This window comes from Schistocerca americana, chromosome 7 (assembly GCF_021461395.2).
Source record: "Schistocerca americana isolate TAMUIC-IGC-003095 chromosome 7, iqSchAmer2.1, whole genome shotgun sequence".
NCBI lineage: Eukaryota > Metazoa > Arthropoda > Insecta > Orthoptera > Acrididae > Schistocerca > Schistocerca americana.
In genome coordinates, this window is record NC_060125.1 from 455,019,442 (window position 1) to 455,037,901 (window position 18,460).

Consider the following 18,460-nt stretch of genomic DNA (forward strand, 5'->3'; position numbering starts at 1 on the left):
AAGTTTAAAACATTACGCGTAGTTTGAATCTGGCAGATAGACTGTGACAGAAACTTCAGTTCCGATACGTGTCGGATTGTGGTTTCCCAAAGTCGTGAAGGACGCGCAGACAAAGAAGGCTGTAGTAAGTATAGGATGCAGTATTCTCATCCCATCGTACGTTATGTAGATAAACTCTGGGCGGTTGCTGTTAACGAACGTGATGCGTACCTGCTGGTGGCAACAGGTGCCAAAGCAAAATCACCTCTGTGGCACAGTAGGCAATCTGTCGAACAGGGTGAGATCTTAGAGGACGCAGTACATGAACTGGACCTCATTGTTTTAAATCTAGAAGACCACCCGTGTATAGTCGAAGGACGAGCAGCTGTAGCCACTAACACAGACGTCACTCTAGCAAACCGAAAGCAGCAGCTAAGGTTTATAGTTGGCAAGCAGAGGAAAGCAGGAGTGTGTTGGACACCACGAAAACTGTCTGGGATGGCTTACTTGCCTACCTTGCATCATTTCCAAAGGAATCGCATCCGGTACTTGTAGACTTGGCTGCGCGCGTACTAACCGAACTCTTGCTAAGAGCGCGGGACATTTATATTCGTAAGAATAAGGTAAACAGTCAGGCTGCAATCCCTTGGTACCCAGAACATCCCACGATGAGCCGAAGCGTAAGATCGAGAAGAAGAGCTTATCAACGAGCTCTAAGGGATCACAGTGCGCTTCCAGGTTCGATGACTCCAGGACAATTAAGAGGCTCTACAAACAATTTTCAGGAAACAACAAAAATGCACTGGGACAAACTCTTACGAAGACAACTGCAATTTAATATTTGGAGAAGACTTACAAATTACTGACTGAAAAGTTTAAGAGACCTAGCCTACTATGATACGATAGCTGCTTGGAGGGAGTCAGCAAAATGTCCGCTAATCGCCCTACTTCCTGATAACACAGACACAGATACTGAACCTGAAGCGCAACGTAGAAGTGAACTAGGTAACGAGTACGACAATCAGATGTTGGTGATACATTGCGCTCAAGAAGAAGTTGCAATTTCCAAGCTCAAACTTGGAAAGGTTCCTCGTCCGCACTGCGTCTACCGAGCGCTTGTGCGAATGGTAGGTCCACAGATAGTGCCATATTTGGTAGCATTACTAAACGAGGCGTTGCGGATAGGTAGGATCCCGTCGCTGTGGTAAAAAGTTAGAGCAGTGGTGATAAAAGTGGCAAAAGATAAAGAACCGGCGTTACCTACCTTTTGTTTATTAAACGTCTTGAGCAAAGTGTAGGAACCTGCTCTGCGATCGGCTGCAGGCGCACAGAGAGCTCTTAGGTCTAAACCAGTGTCAATATGGATTCACAAAAGGGAAATCTATAGATGATGCGGTCAATAGAACTTTTCAGATTGTAGAAAATTCAACAAAGAAGTGTGCGGTCACGCTCATGATTAACATAGCAGACGCTTTCGACAATCATTGGTGGCCTGCGATGCCCGTAAGCCTTCGATTACTTAGGGTCCCCAGGTCTCTCTATAAGAGGTTTGTAGATTATTGTAGTGGACGTAGTGTCCAGAGGCTTGCGGGGCAGAGTAAGGCAACCAAAAAGGTTACAAAGGGCTGCCATCAACGCTCCATAAGTGGGCCACTGTTCTGGGATCTTAGTATCGAACCCCTGTTACATTTATCACACGGGGCTGATGCTACTGAAGGTGTTGTCGCAGACGTGGGTGGCGGCCTAGCAGTTGTGTCTGCAGATTCCAGGATGTGACTTGAAAAAAAAGGTGAATGATGTGCTTGCTGGTGGTGCAAGAGCAAGAAACTGACTGTAGCTGTTCATGAAGCCACATACATACTTCTGAAGAGAAGACTTTCTCTTGCCAGAAACTCTTTCCTGCGGCTTGGTGGAGTACCTGTAAAACGTGGCACTGTTTACAGATATTTAGGCATTCTTTTCAACGAGAAAAGAATCTTTCTAGAACACGTAAAATCTGTTACTCAGTAAGTGGCCAAAGTTATGTATAAGACTGCTCGCACTGGCACTGCTGACTATAAATTACCGTTTCGGTGGTGTGGTCATACCACGAAGCTATCTTCAACGCAATTGTGGGTTTCGCGGCAAGCGCCTGGGACCATTGTGTTAGACTAGACAGCTACAAAACAATACTGCGACGAATTCAGCGGAGCGTACTTCTGAGGCTCACCGGTGGGTTTCTCACTACACCAGTAGAAGGTTTACTGGTAGCCCTCGGGATAGTCCGACGGATATCGTGGTAGGTTACAGGGCAGCGCCGTGTTGGTTGGGCTGAGCAATAAGATCGTGTCTACTAGATCACAGGAACGCATTTACTCATAAAAGACGTTTATGAGCCTGGAAATTAGTTGAGTGGCAGGCTGACTGGGTCATAAGGAGCACTGCAAGTCGTGTTTACAGCATATTCCCAAACATGAGGAACAGGCTCAAACTGCGCATCTATTGATAGGTCACGGTCCTTATCCCACATATTATGTGCACTGAGTGGGACATAGTGACACATTAGTCTGTGAGTATGGAGAGGAAGGTTCCGCTGATCATGCCATTTTCAGATGCCCCTTTTTCAGGAACACTGCAGGCAACTAGACAGCGGTCTGCAAACAATTGTAAGTGACCAAAACTTGCGGACTAAAGTCAGTATGATATCACATCAGATACCTTAACGGCAACTGCTTAACTTTCAACCTGTAAGATCAAGTGGACGCTCTGAGTATCAAATTAATGTCAACAGGTCACAAGAATCGTTTCCTCAATTATTATTTCGTATGAAGAAACTGAAAATACTTATGTATAAATTAGGCAAAAAAATTACTAAAGTAAAAAGAAAGGAATAATGATATGGTCATCCACACTGGTGTCCGTAGACTCTAGGATTGCCGAGGCACGCACGTACCAGTGTGGGTGATGTAGAACAGAGTGGCAACAAGAGGTTTAGAGGTTAGTATAGTTCTGTCGGCCGGTAAACCTCGAGTTCTTCCGAGGCTGACAGTGTTGTAAGATGGAAGCTATTCACTTGTAACATGAGGTAATTCCCTTCATTTTATATTTTTGAATTGAATTGAAATTCCCAAAGTCGTCATTGAACCCATTTGCTCTTTCAGGTTTGTTATTACGGTTCATGTCGGTTTACGTTGCAAAAGTGCTTATGTCGTTTACGCAGATTATATCTCTTGAGCTCGCTTCTTAATAGGGAATGTGACTTTCAGTAATGAAAGCGACACAGAGGTAGGTTTTTCCCACGTCTAAAATAATTCATGTTACTTTCTTAGTTATGGCTTATTTTTGTAAACAGGGCTGAAATTAAGTACTTTCATTAAATACAATCTTACAGTGAACCGATACTGTAAGGGAGAGGAGGGGGGGGGGGGGGGGGGGGGGTATCCGTCGTCACAAAAAATGGGATAGTTTCATTTCTGTACAAACTGACAATTTATTAGAAATAGGTATGAGAAAGGGATTTATCTATAAAATCATCAACGCTACCCACTAAAAGAGAAACTTACATTCATTTATTACAGGCATTAATGGAACGTCGCCATTGGGTAATGTACGAGGGTCGTTCAATAAGCAATGCCCCACGTTTAAAAAAATCTAGTAATATACATAGAAAAACGTCCTTGTTGATGCTTCACATCTGATGTTTGTTCAGTGCGCCGGTGAAGTTTCGAACCGTTCTGGCAGTTAGCAGAGCTGTAGTACAGCGTCAAAATGGCGTCTACATACTACTCGCGTTACAAGCAGCGTGCTGTTACTGAATTCTTGTAAAGAAACCATGGTGAACATCCATAAACATTCGTGTGCAGTGTATGGCGATGCTGCCGTTGATAGGAGTACAGCTGGGCGATGGGCAAAGTAAGTTACAGCCTCAGGAAATGCAGAAACAGAGCTCCATGATCAACCGCGCTCCGCATGTCCTGTCACAGCCACTGCTCCAGACACTCTGAATCGTGCCGATGCCATTATTCGTCACGACCGGCGCATCATAACTCGACATTTCGCTCTACAGTTGTCGGTCAGCATTGGAAGTGCGCCTGCAATGATCGAGACTCTCGGATATTGGAAGGTCTCCTACGAATGCTCACAGCGGACCACAGGATTCAAAGAAAGGTCATTTCATCTGAATTGTTGGAGCGTTTTGAGACCGACGGAGAGCCTTTGCTGTCACGGGGGACGAAAGCTGGGTGCATCACTTTGCACCGGAAACAAAAAGGCAGTCTTTGAGTGGCATCATCCTCATTCACCACAAAATAAGAAACTCAAGACAACCCCGTCTGGCGGAAAAGTCATGATGACAGTCTTCTGGGATTGTGATGGCGTCATTCTCGTGGATGAGATGCCATGTGGGTCAACCATCAATTCAAAGGCATAGACTCTGAATAACCGAGCGAGGTGGCGCAGTGGTTAGCACACTGGACTCGCATTCGGGAGGACGACGGTTCAATCCCGTCTCCGGCCATCCTGATTTAGGTTTTCCGTGATTTCCCTAAATCGTTTCAGGCAAATGCCGGGATGGTTCCTTTGAAAGGGCACGGCCGATTTCCTTCCCAGTCCTTCCCTCACCCGAGCTTGCGCTCCGTCTCTAATGACCTCGTTGTCGACGGGACGTTAAACACTAACCACCACCACCACCACCACTCTGAATAAACTGAAGAATCGTTTCAGACGTGTTTGATACAGCAGAAATCTTGCTCCAACACGGTAATGCACTCCCACACACAAGTCTGAGAACCCAGGAACAGATCGCGAAATTGGGTTGGACATCATTGCCTCATCTACCCTACAGTCCAGACCTGGCACCCTCGGACTTCCATCTCTTTGGGCAGCTTAAAGATTCTCTACGGGGAACACTTTTTGAAGATGGAGAGAGTGTCAGTCATGCAGTGAAAACATGACTACTTCTACAGGACAAGAGCTTTTACCAAGAGGGAATACATTCTCTTCCACAAGGTTGGCTCACGGCCACAGAACGTGATGGAGACTGCGCTGAAAAACAGGTCATTGACAAGACATGTTGATGTATCTTGTCATCAAATTCTGACTCTTAACAATAAATATGTTATAAGAAAGAAATGGGGCATTATTTATTGAACGACCCTCGTACGAGTGAATTATCATTATCATAAGACTTTCGACAACCGCATCTGGATAGAACTCTCTCAAGACTTGGGTCCATACAGTACGTTTTCAGCTGTGTTTTGGTCCAGCGTTGTTCCGTCACTTCTTCACAATAGCCTTTGACGTGTCTAGAAACCCATCGAAGAATTTTCTTAGTTCTAATGCAATCCATTATCCTCACTGAATATCCTGCCCACCTCTATTTCGTTTTCATTATAGTGAATCATCCTGTTCCCTGATATTTAATTTTTGAAACACTTTCGTGTTAAAAGTCCATATCTCGCTGTCTCACAGTATAAAGTACACTCCACCACATACTTCAAAATGACGTACAGAGCAATGATGTAGGTGTTTATTTTCTTTTTCCTCTCTTATGATAATAAATTTCTGCACACCTTTTTAACTTGCCTTGTAGTTCTTGCTAGCTAACTATATTTAAGTGAGTATCAGTGTACAGTGTGGACTCACCGTTCTGCGTGGAGCGGTACTGCTCGTTGTAGAGGCGGTAGACCATGGCGTGCGCCCTGATGACGGTGTGCGACGCCAGGTAGTCTCCGATACCAGAAGCGTTCTGTGACGGGGCCTGCCCGCCGCTGCCAGCGTATCCGCGAGTAAACGAGATGGGCTCGTTGAACGTCGTCCACAGTTTCACCTGCGAAAGGAACGTGGTCCCACTGTACTGTCAGATCGCGGTGATTTTACAAGAACCTGTGAGTAAATGTGGCTGGATAATAAACAGTCGCACTGTGAGCATTAGTACAATATTCAGTATCTATTTTAAATTTAAAGCTTGCATGCGTCTGTGCTCGCTATGACAACTTTCATGTCCGTTGCAAATTAACATATTACGACACGCTCTTGCCCCGTTTTTCACATGAGAATGGCTCGCAAGGCCGAAATTGGCCAATCGTACGAAATGAACTACGTGTTAATGAAACAACTATTTGAACCGCTCCAGTGTCCTTAAGTGTTGTTTATTAACGAGACATCTGGTGAATGACAAAGTCAGGAGAAAGTCACGGATCGTCAACAAAAGAATTTGAACTCTTCTGATATCACGTATTCGACAAATATCCAACTGCAGTATGGGGCCGTGAGAAAGAGTTATCAGGTTATGATTACAGTCTAGTTCAAAGTTGGTACTTGATGATTCACGACGTTCAGAGTTTCTAAAAAATAGTCACTCAAGGAAACGCAACTGCCTCTCACTGGATTTCATCTCGTATAGTCCAAAATTTCGAAAATATCACGCACAAATTGTCTTTAACAACATCTACTGCAAGTGCTACCGTCGTAACTATAATTTATCATTTAGCTACTGCTTTTATAGCCTTAAGGTTTCCTATTGGTTCTGGTGTTGTTTCTTTGTGTCATCCACTTGGTATTTCCTCTTTGAATCCAGCAATGATCTTCGTAGGTCCATCTAACATCGATTTGTTTCGCTAAATGTTCTGACCATCTGCATTTCATTTCCACTGCTGTATAATTACGGCTTCCATCGCAGCTGCTCTATGTTCCATATGTTTGCCTTCCTGTTGGTATCAGTAATTGACGACAAGTACCTCTCCATTTGTCGCTTAGTGACATTCAGTTTTTCTGTGGTTTCCTCAGGTCACTGACTCACTGTCAGAAGTGAGAACTCGTAATAGGCACTGAATGTCAATTATCCTCAACACTGAGATGGAGAATTATCTTACGAATCGAAATCAAGGCTAATTTCAGTCTTAAGTCTATTCCATTTGCTGTTCGTTGAGTACGTGTCGCCAGCCGCTGTGGCCGAGTGGTTCTAGGCGCTTCAGTCTGGAATCGCGCTGCTGCTACGGTCGCAGCTTCGAATCCTACCTCGGGCATGGATGTCTGTGATGTCCTTGGGTTAGTTACATTTAAGCAGTTCTAAGTCTAGGGGACTGATGACCTCAGATGTTAAGTCCCATAGTGCTTGGAATCATCTCAGCCAGTTTTTGATTTGAGTACGTGTCACCCACTTCCTATATAGAAATAAACGTCACTTGGTTCTGCATTATTTTCTTTTAGATCTATTGTTATAGATTATTGCAGCATCGCGTAGCTGGTTTTCAAGCCTACTCTCAAAACTGCGATAGTAAGATAGTCTGTCCATAAATGAAGTCTGTTTGCGCTAGCGGAAAATGTTAGAGTATTATTCATGCTAATGATTGTGAGTAATCACCACAAACATGAACTAGTACGAAATTGTAACCCCACCATTAAAAAGCCTTGTTCTTGTTTAACAACGGGAAATAGACAGTCCGGTGAATAATATTCTCGATCATATGTAGGAGGCTCTGATAATAATAATGATAATACTAATAATAACCAATTAGTGTAGCTCAATGCCTTGTTGTAAGTCTCTCTCTTGGACACCACTTCGACAACTTACATATTCCTAACCTGTCCTCGTTACCCAAATAGAGAAATGGCATCTTCAGTTTAAAGTGGAATCAGAAACATGTTTCGTTTCTCCATCATGGAGAAATGAATACTCCTGAGCACGACTTTGTTCACGATGGTATGGAGAGGTGGGCTGAAGAGTGCTGTGGCAACTGTCGTCGTAGGAAAGCTGGAAGGAGCAGAAATGATTAGAGACCAAGTTAACACAGTAAACAGATCCTTAACTTGTATTTCTCCAAGCATAATGCAGCAAGATATAAGTAAATCTATTACAACAGCAACAGCTATGAGGCTCTCTGGAGTAAGCGCGGACGGTATTGCCTTAGGTGGGCTGAGCGGCTGCCGCCAGCCGTGGTATGTTGCGGCGGCAGAAGACGCTCCTAGCCAGAGCATGGCTCAGTGGGGTCACACCACCACCCCGACAGATCATCACCGCTGCTATTGGCGTCTGGCGGTAACTTACAATTCTGTTGCCAACCTAAAGACGCCTGTGGTGTAGTATAGATACGTGATACCTCAAATACTACGTTAATGGCAGCCTGATAGAAAATCGTTGTCCGACGGGGATTCGATCCTGCTCCTTCAGGAAGGAAGTGATATCACACACAACAAGGAGAAGTAATCTCATGATATTGTTTCTTAATGTAGGCTTGAATTGCATCACCAACATTAACATTGTTCTGACACGTTTTTCTTGGTGATCAAAGTGATCGAGACTGCCACTGATGTGCAGTTTCTGCAGTACATTCCTGCTCCTATTACAGTAATGAGCCTGCTATTTCTAGAACTTCAATGTTATCATTTACGGTACATTTTCGTTAAAATTATTTGCAAAATATGTATTACCTGTTAGGTAAACTACTTATTGAAAATTGGTGTTTGGGGTCTACTTCGTTTCGCCAATTTTCGTACACAGCGGTGATACATCATCACATATTCGACACAGTTGCTCTCCATGCGCTCTTTTAAATCTAACGTTCTTCCCATGAACTATACATGTTGTAAATACAAATGCTATTATATTTCGCTTGAATGTTGTCAGTATCACTAGAGAATGTGTAATTTCGACACATTCTTCCTTTACTTCAAAAATATGTACGTTTATGTCCCTCTCCATCAAACGTTGGCAACATACTATCCCTATGGGAAACTTTAGCTGTCAACTGGTTTGCAAAATTCTCTGTCCTGACATACAGATCTGAGTTTTCCATATGGTCGCTAAACTGATTAGACGGTAGGTCGTGATTGTTAGTTAGGAAAGACACGAACGACTTCTTCTCTCATCCTTGTCCAATCCGAGCTTGGGTTCGATCTCAAAAATTTCTTGTTCGGTATGAAGTGAAACCCTAAGATTCTTCAGAAACTAAGGACTAACGTTTCTCCCTTTCGACCCGAACAGAAAATCTGTTCGATCTCCATTTGACAGTATCTTTAATTCCTCACTGGCGTAAGACAGGGGACAGTAGCTTGCTTCGGAAACTACATCGATGGTTGAAAATATTAGGATCATGAGAAGATGTTACCGTATTTCGCTTTACATATTCATTACTGTAGAACAAAATCCTACAAACCTTAGTTGTAGTGAAATTATCCTTACTAAGTATCATCAATAATAAGGGAAATATCAGTATACAAAGTAACTTACCCTGTCGCCGAAGTTGTCAAAGAGCACCCTGGCGTACTCGAGAAAGTAGTCCGCAAGGATGGGATTCGGCCAGCCACCTATGTACTGCAGAGCTTGCGGCAAGTCCCAGTGGAACATCGTCACCTGTAAGGTGGGAGACCTTGGCTATGAACATCACATGTGATATATTTTCATGATGAAAATACCAAGATTGTCACTTATTTTATTTCCTTCAATTCCGTAGAAAATTACGGAGTATCAAGTGAATGTCACTGTGTCACAGTGACTCGAAAGGATAACATGACTGTCGGGAAAGAATTTCAGACGACATAGTTTGACAGGGATGCTAGGAAAAAAGATGATTTAATGTTTGGAAGTTATTTTAAGGACTGCCTGCACTTAGTTGAGCGGTTTACATAGGCTTCAAGAGAAGTCGAGAAATGAGTGAACAGGAAAATAAATGTAAAAGCGGGAAAAATGTAAGAGATGGATAGTGAACACCGATTTCAAATAAAACCGTAGCTGAATGTTTTCCAATAAGTGATTCAAGCCGTTGTACAATACAATGTAATACTCCAATTAATCATTAAAACCAATTTCTAAATTTCTGTACTATAGTAGTAGTGCTAAAAGTGTATTCGAGTGTGGATATGCCTTTTCTTGGATTTTAAATAATAAAACTGGGAGTTACTTTTGGAAATCTTTGTGTCTAGTTCATTTAATTACAGATAAAAATATTTTCAACCATCTTATTTTCAGTCGCACTTCACCCAATAGCCTTGGCAGTAATGCTGTTGTAACGGGAGCCTCGTTAGGAGAATATTTCTGTGTAAGCCGATATAAATACGTTTTATTACCTTCGTGGGGCGGCAATAAAGTTAAGATTCTTAGTTTCTAAGAAACTGGACAGTATGATGAAAAGCTGCTTATGCGCTACAAAATGATGTCATAACGTAGTGATTTTTTTTTTTGCTAGAGAGGAACTAAGTGACTGAAGATGCTTATGTTTTTCTGAAAAAAAATCCCCTAAAAGTAACATAACAGCTGGGTATAACGAAAAAAAGAAATTCTGAATGTTACGTAAGAGGCCACGTCAATACACATATACGAAATAGTAACAGCAGGCATATGGAAGAAATCTGTAAACGAGCATCAAGGAAAAATGTAACTGCATCAGTGTCGTATAGACACCTCGATTACATTTCAATTAATTGGAGCAAATTGTGTAACAGTATTTGGCACCGTCATGTACATGTAAAGAAACACAAAAAACCTAAAGTAGAAACTTTTCTGTACACATAATATATATCACATTAGTCATAGTTTATTTGTATGTTGGTGGAGATGGTGTTTTTACATGTATTTCTTTTTGTAAGGACTCAACTTTATCGTCATCACTGCCGTTATAACTGCGATGCTTCAACAATGGTGACACCTTCATCAGAGTACCTTTAAATTATAGTTTTATTGGCAATTTAAAACTAGTGTAAAATGTGTGACTAGAACGAATCCGTCAAGAGCCGATATCCTTGTGAACTTATATAGGCACGCAGAAGTGAGTTGTACTCCAGAGGGAGTCAGAGGTGCAGCCCGTGACCGACCCCCGAAAAATAAAATTGAACTACACTGCTGGCCACCGTAAATGCAACACCAAGAAAGACAAGAGGTAGCACAACAAAATTTATTTTGTAGATAACATGTTGACCAAGTATCAAATGATTACGTTTACAGACGTCTGTGACATGTGGTTCCTGCCAGAATCAGTAGCCAGAGTAGCCGCCATTGTTGGAGATCACTGCTGCCACACGTCTCGGCATTGAGTCAAAGAGACGTTGGATGTGTTCCTGGGGTACAGCAGCCCAAGCAACTTCCACACGTTGACAAAGATCATCTGGTGTGGCAGCTGGGGATGTAATCTGGGTCACTCGTTGAGTAACCATGGACCACATGTTTTCTATCGGCGAAAGACCCGGAGACCGAGCCGGCCAGGGAAGCAATTCAATCTGGTTATTGACGAAGAACCTTTGGACAATGCGTGCCACGTGTGGTCGCGCATTATCCTGTTGAAATATGGCTGTGGCCGAGCCCTGAAGGTAAGGAAGGACAACTGGCTTCAGCACCTCGGATATGTAGCGCCGGCTATTTAAAGTGCCGGCAATGCGTACTAGAGGCGTGCGACAGTAATATCCAATACCGCCCCATACCATAATACCCGGTGCAAGACCAGTGTGGCGGTGCATAATGCAGCTGTCCAGCATCCTCTCTCCACGGTGTCTCCACACTCGAATCCGAACATCGTGGTGCTGCAGACAGAAGCGTGCCTCGTAAGTAAAGACAACGTCATTCCATTCTGCCGTCCACATCCGTCTGTCATCACACCATTAGCGACGGAGACGTCTGTGGTTCTGCGTCAATGGTAGACGAAGCAATGGACGTCTTGCGGAGAGACCACTCTGCTGTAAACGGCGTCGAATGGTACGCGCAGACACTGGATGATGCGTTACAGACGCAATGTGCTGTGCTATGGTTCGGAATGTCACTGAGCGATCCGTCACTGCCATGCGCACAATTTGCCTATCAGCACGTGCAGTGGTGCACCGAGGTGAATGCGATCGACCACGTCGGTCCGTCGTACCCTCCTGCATCCAACAGTCACATATCCACATCACAGTTGTTTGGTTTCGTCCAACACGACTAGCGATTTCTCTGTATGATAATCCACAATCTCGGTAAGCCACTATCCTTCCTCTGTCGAACTCGGATACATGATCAAACGATGTTCGCTGTTGTCTACGAAGCATAACTGATCGTCTTGTGAAACAACCACAAGGTAAACACACGTGCCGAACGTACACTCGTCGAAATCGCCAAGCCTTAAATGGCGCTATGAGGTGGCGCCACAGGCGCGCGTGATGTGCGTCTGCGCTGAAATTCTAATCAGTTGCATATCTCATCGCTGCAAACCCATGGTGTAAATTTCACTTGATTCGGATGCTTCCTTCAGGGTGTTGCATTTACGGTGGCCAGCAGTGTATTTCCGCAGCGGGTGGTTCTACAGGCGTACTCAGTCCAAGATAGATCCGCAGATCCTTGTTATTTATTTTTACTGACAGGATATTCGTCCCTTCATTGTTGTTGGTATCTGGTGTGTAAATGTTTCTTCACTTGCTAATATAAGAGGCCGAGAGGAATTCATGACCAGTTTCCTCCTCAGATTGACAAGTAAATTTTTACACTAACGTCGATAACTTCTATTAACGCTAGGATGGGCAATTATGCTGCAGAATAAAGCTATGTGGAGTAGTGAATGGTCAAAGCATAGTGTGCACGTCACAATGGATTCTTACAGAGAGTAGACATTAAAGCGTTCTTACCAGTGGCTGGATATCGTTCTCCAGTAATAGGTTGATGAGATTGTTGTAGTAGTCGATTCCCGGCTGGTTGATCACGTCCAGGTCACCATTAGGCAGTATGCGAGGCCAAGAGATAGAGAAACGGTATACTTTAGCCTGAAACAAACAATGCAGTGTTACACTAGCACTTCTACTGCTAGTGGTGGGCAGCACGGTATTGTGAAAGAACATTCAGCAAACGTCTCCGAAAACTAACAGTAAAAGGTAGAAAGGTAGAAAGGTAGAAAGTAGATTTATGTCATTAATTAGACTTCGCAGGTGTTAAGCAGTGTCAATCGCTATCGAGCTGACAAATGTCGAAATCTGCAGTTTATCCAACTTGAAATGGCTGAATATTTGGCAGTATTTTGTTCAGGTACGTCACGTTGGAACACCGGGTGGATATATTAATTTTAACGGATGATGTATTTAAAAGAAGGCGAAAAATGTTATTGTTCATTGTGAATGTGTATTTTGTAACTGAACTCCAGTGAAGCGTACATTTCGCATTTGCTGGACGAACGAACAACTATCTCCCTGCAAGCTAATCGAGGGAAGACGTTATGCAGTTCGAATCTAATATCTGCAATTCATGGAGAAATTATTTATCTACGTTGGCTTTCGGACTTTTGACAAACGTCAGACGGCTGTTTTCCCAGCTGATTCTGGGGAGCGGTTATGAGAGAATAAGAGATTATTCAGGTTGGGCAGAACTGGCAATAGATTTGGTGGTACAAATCTGTAATCACAGCTATGTCAATATGAGTGTAAGAAATTGAAAACTTGTAGAAAATCACTATCACTCATAGTGGATGTTTTTGATTATCGACAGTTCAGTAAAGTTATTTCCGGTCTATACTGAAAAATTGCCCTCAGTTATCGTGGGAAAAGCTTTTCGAAAATGATGGTTGTGACATTATAGGTGATGCTGAGGAAATTTACAAGCCCTTTTTACATGAAGATATTATCGTAGCTACTGCGATACTGAGATGTAATACCAGATTGTCGATGGGGTATGTGAAGTACGGAAAATATGCATTATCGTTAGAATTTTGACAGGCTCTGCTAAACAAAGGTCTCCGACACACCCCTGCATCTATTACAGTGTTTTATACGCTTCCATGGTTCTCCTGCATGTTTCATAATGTCCTCCACCAGGTTTCCATTTCTTTGGCGTCCCAGCTTTTATTTATCCCTTGGAATAGAATAACCTATCGCCTTGCTCTGTCGACCATCCGTTCACCGGCTTATGTGTCCCAAACACAATTTCTATTACGGGCTTCATTACATTTATTTTTATCCTAGGAATTCCCGTTGTTCGCTAAGAGGCTTTCTTGCGTTTAGGATACGTGTTCTGCAAACTTCAAGTTTTTGGTGCTCTGTAGGTGGTACTTTCAAACTTTCACTGTTGAGCTGTCCTATTTGTTGAAAGTTTTATACACTCGGAATTATTTGCAAAATTCAGGCAGTTCAAGTAAGTTTGAATAAGACGTATTTTTTCTCTGTTTCCAGTGTTTAATCACCTGTAAATATCCTCTAAGGCTGCTGACAATATTTTTTGTGATACTAAATGTTTTAGCACCCCTTTATTATTCCTGTTTTCAGCTTAAGTCCTATACGCTCGTTGTCCAATCTATTTCCTATTTGATGTCTGCTCAAAGTATGTATAAGGACAAAATCCTGTTCGACCGATTCTACTAACGTATTTCGTCTGTCTTTTTTGCGCCATTATTGTTCAGTTTTTATTCTGAAATTTGATCAAAATTGATATTTTTAAGAAGTTGCTGAAACCGCAACTAGAAACCTCTGCTTCTTCACCAGAATGTGATTATGGTCATCGACAAATAATTCAGTATATGACGATTCTGAACTCACACTAGGAGCAGCTTGTTGGGACATAGTTACTCACATAAATTATTTTGAGCGAGTGTAATAGGTGTGTGACCAGAAACAAAGCGTGGTGTAACGCAAGTATATTACGCTCAAATTACACCCTGCTAAAAGTCTCAATATTGGAACCATGGCGTACACAAATACCATCGGATGCGTTTCGTTGACATTGTTGCACTTTCGGTCAGATATTCATCACTCCAGATGATGATATGCACCCTCTGTTCCTGAAATGTGAAAATATAGGTGCAGCGGAACTGGGGTTGGCAGTGGCCACAGTTGCCGTCCGAGGGAGGCATACACCTGGGTGCGGCCGTGTCCAGCCTTGTGGTGTCGCACGGCGTCTTCGGCACTCTCGCTGCTGCTGCCGACAGCACCCTACCTTGCGCGTGAGCTGTTTGCTGCTGTAAATGCTGTGCCCCGAACTATTGTTTTTGGTCCATTTCTGTCTAGAAACCGTACCGAGCTGTGAATCCACAGCTTTACTTTTATGCTTAAACAGTGTACGAATTCCGCCCCTCCTATAGTTCTACGTATGCATAAACCAGTTGATTGTGCTTGTTGATGAGGCTAGTGTTTACGGTTGTGCCTGGGTTGGCAGCACGTACTATTTAAAGCTTTCATGTGTAAAAACAGTAAAAGTTCTAACCACCAGTAATTCTGCCGTTTCCTCCTAATCTAACGAGCTACGTGTCACGTCGGTTAGCACACTGGTCTCGCACTCGGGAGGACGCCGGTTCAAACCCGCGTCCAGCCATACTGATGTAGGTTTTCCGTGATTTCCGTAAATCGCTTCAGGGAAATGCCGGGATGGTTCCTTTGAAAGGGCATGGCTGATATCCTTCCCCATCCTTCCCTAATCCGATGGGACCGATGACCTCGCTGTCTGGTCCACTCCTCCAAACCAGCCAACCAACCAACCAACCAACCAATTGCTAAACTGATTTTAATTCTGAAATTCCATTATAACCACTGTAAGACTCCGAATCTGTCCACTTCACCATTGAGCACAATTGGTGTTGCTTAGGGTAGTTTGGTTTTTAGTTACCTAGTGCTTCTGTGAATTAAAAAAGCTAAACTAAACTCCGTCCGTATAGGCCTTGGAAGGCACAACGGTTCTGACCGGCTGCCTTGTCATCCTCAGCGCAGAAGCGTCACTGGATGCGGATATGGAGGAGCATGAGGTCAGCACACCGCTCTCCCGGCTGTATGTCAGTTTACGAGACCGGAGCCGTTACTTCTCAATCAAGCAGCTCCTCAGTTTGCCTCACAAGGGCTGAGTGCACCCCGCTTGCCAACAGCACTCGGCAGACCGGATGGTCACCCAGCCCGACAGCGCTTAACTTCGGTGATTTGACGGGAACCTGTGGTACCACTGCGGAAAGGCCGTTGGCTGCTTCCGTGAATTCGCTTGTGTAATTAAGTACTGATCCGCTGCCTGCTTTTGCTGCGGTTAGGTAAGAAAAGCAGAGTAGTTCTTTCATTAATTTTCACTTTCCCGTGTGATAGTAAAAGATACAATTATGTTGGTCATATGAACCCCTACAACTGCCACTGCTAAGCGTTATTTAAAAAAATACTCGCTTTCATTGGCTAGTCAGCTGTAGGTTTTACTGTCTTATATCATCAAGGTTGGTGACTCGACAAATACCGTCACCCTTGGCAGTGATTTTTTTTTAAGTATATATTGTAGAGTGAGATTTATTTTTTCTGTATCGTGCGGGGCGCTGCCTCAGGGGTTGTCATCGTCCAATGCAGTCAGGAGAGTCTATGCTCTTTGAAGGGTGCCACAGCGATATAGCACGTCATTGATGCACTCGTATATTATTAAGAAAGTTTTTTCTCCTTTAATTACATTTTGTAGTTTATACTATTCTAAGTTAAAAGATTATAGAGTTCTGATTCTATTGTTAAGAAAGCGTTTTCTCTTTAAATTACAGTTTGTAATTCCATTCTAAGTTAAAAGATTATAGAGTTTTGATCCTATTGGACCCATTCGGTTGGAGGTTTGATAAATTAACCTGCCGTCAGAGTAATTTTTATTAAATAAAAGTTTTTGAATGGCATTTTGCTTAAAGTTCCCTTTTCGGAGGGACTGAGTGAATCTTTGTTGCCTATTCTCATTCGGATTCAGGAAATTATTTCTGTTCGACTTAAATTATAAATTTGGTTTCGAAATATCTCTTTACTTGCGATCCCTCCCAGTTCGTACTAGGCACTTGAGAATTCACTTTTCCATGCACCGTATTTTTTAAAATTTTTACTGGGTAAACGCCCGCTGCTGTAATCTGGATGTTGATGTTTTTAGCAGTGTGCACTACTGTCACATTTTGGCGAACAAAGAATATTGTCTCCACAATCGGGCTCAGACATTGCATTCCTATAGCCCTCCCTGTGCCCTGCTAACGCCTATCGAAATGCTATGTAAACCTCTTCAGCATTTTATACTGTCAGCCGTTTGAACTCTAGTGCGATAGAGAAGTGCTTGCTTAAACATAAACGAAGCTGCTAACCAAGCTTGTATTTGACCTTAAGTGGCCCTTGGCCAGTGGCCTCAATGCGTTAAAGGTGTCAGTCGCTGTCAGAACAGTGTGCTGTGTGGTTGTGAGTGGATTATGTCAGAGTTAAGTGACTTCCAATGTGAGAAAATTGTTGGTTGTCATGTGATGAGTACTTTCGTAACCGCAGTAAACAAACTAACTGGTATTTCAAGAGGCACCATATCGAACACTTACGCCTCACCCAGCGAAAGCAGAAAAACATCATCCGGTTGGGTACAAAACGAACGAAAACGTGTGTCGGGTCATTGTGACAGACGGCCACTGAAGAGGATTGTGATGAAAAATATGAGGACGACAGCTGTGAAAGACAAATGTCCTTAATAGAAAAACGTGATGGCAAAGCCGTAGTACCTGAAGTATGGAGAAGTGAAAAAAATGATTTGGTCGGATGAGTCTCGTTGCACACAGTTCCCAACGTATGGCAGAGTTTACGGCCCATGAGTGAAACATGGCGGGTTTGATGATTTCGGCAGGCACATCTTGGTTTTTCATGGGTCCATGGGTCCTATACAATGTCACATATTGTCAAGGAGTATTTGAACATTTTGGCTGTTCAGGTCCAACCATTGGTATAATGTTTGTTCCCCAATGATAACGCTGTGTTACAAAATGACAGGGCCGCAGTTCACATACCTTGCATTGTCCAGGTTTAATTTGCAAGCATAAGGACGAATTCTCGTACCTCCCCTGGCCACCACACATGCCATATGTCAGTATTGTTGACCCTTTTTATTCTGCTTTGGAGAAAAGTGTGCGTAATCGCTATCCACGTCTACCAAAGTTACATGGACATTCCACTATTTTGCCGGATGAATAGTATAAGACTTTCCTTAAGAGCAGACAAAACCGGTATTTATCCATTCCGAGACAGCTGGAAGCTGTTTTGAATGCCAGTGGTCTTTCGACATCATCTTAGGCACAGTAATGTCTTGTGCTTTTGGTGTTTCCGTACAGTTGTCCACTCCATGTACATTTGCTGTGTGTACTCACCCCCAGGTCCTTGAGCGCCTGCACGTCCTCGGCATACTTGTGGTACGAGTCACAGGCCACGTCTCCGTTGTCCCCGTTGTTGCCGTATTCTGGATGCTCGTGCAGCATGTGGTCCCAGATGCTTTCTCCTTTGCCTGTAAGATAGAAGGGAGTCTCGCTATAGATAACAAGGATTTTATTTTGTACGGTTAGGAAACCGACAATGCTCACAATTGCCAAAAATGCTTGGGAATTGGATATACATCCTAATCTGCTTCTCTCTCCCTTCTTTGTCTCTTCCTCACCCGCTCTTTATCCATGTCCTCCTCCACCTTCTCCTGCCCCCTCTGTCCGACTCCTCCTTCCCCCCAGCCTGTCATTCTCCTCCTCCCACCCCAATCTGACCTTGAGTTTCGTTTATTTGTGTCGCAATTTCGTATTCTGCAGTATTCTAAACATTAACCGATAATCCATGAACACAA

The 18,460-nt window shown here is 43.3% G+C and overlaps 1 protein-coding gene across 1 annotated transcript in view; it reads right to left on the minus strand.

Moving 5' to 3' along the window:
- Nucleotides 1-18,460, minus strand: part of LOC124623001 (myrosinase 1-like) — a 64,968-nt gene that overhangs the window by 34,897 nt on the left and 11,611 nt on the right. The window contains exons 2-5 of the mRNA XM_047148791.1: nucleotides 18,000-18,133; nucleotides 12,541-12,675; nucleotides 9,188-9,310; nucleotides 5,602-5,785 (exon numbers count right to left, since the gene is read on the minus strand). Coding sequence (XP_047004747.1) covers nucleotides 5,602-5,785; nucleotides 9,188-9,310; nucleotides 12,541-12,675; nucleotides 18,000-18,133 — 576 coding nt within the window. The remainder of the gene's footprint in view (nucleotides 1-5,601; nucleotides 5,786-9,187; nucleotides 9,311-12,540; nucleotides 12,676-17,999; nucleotides 18,134-18,460) is intronic.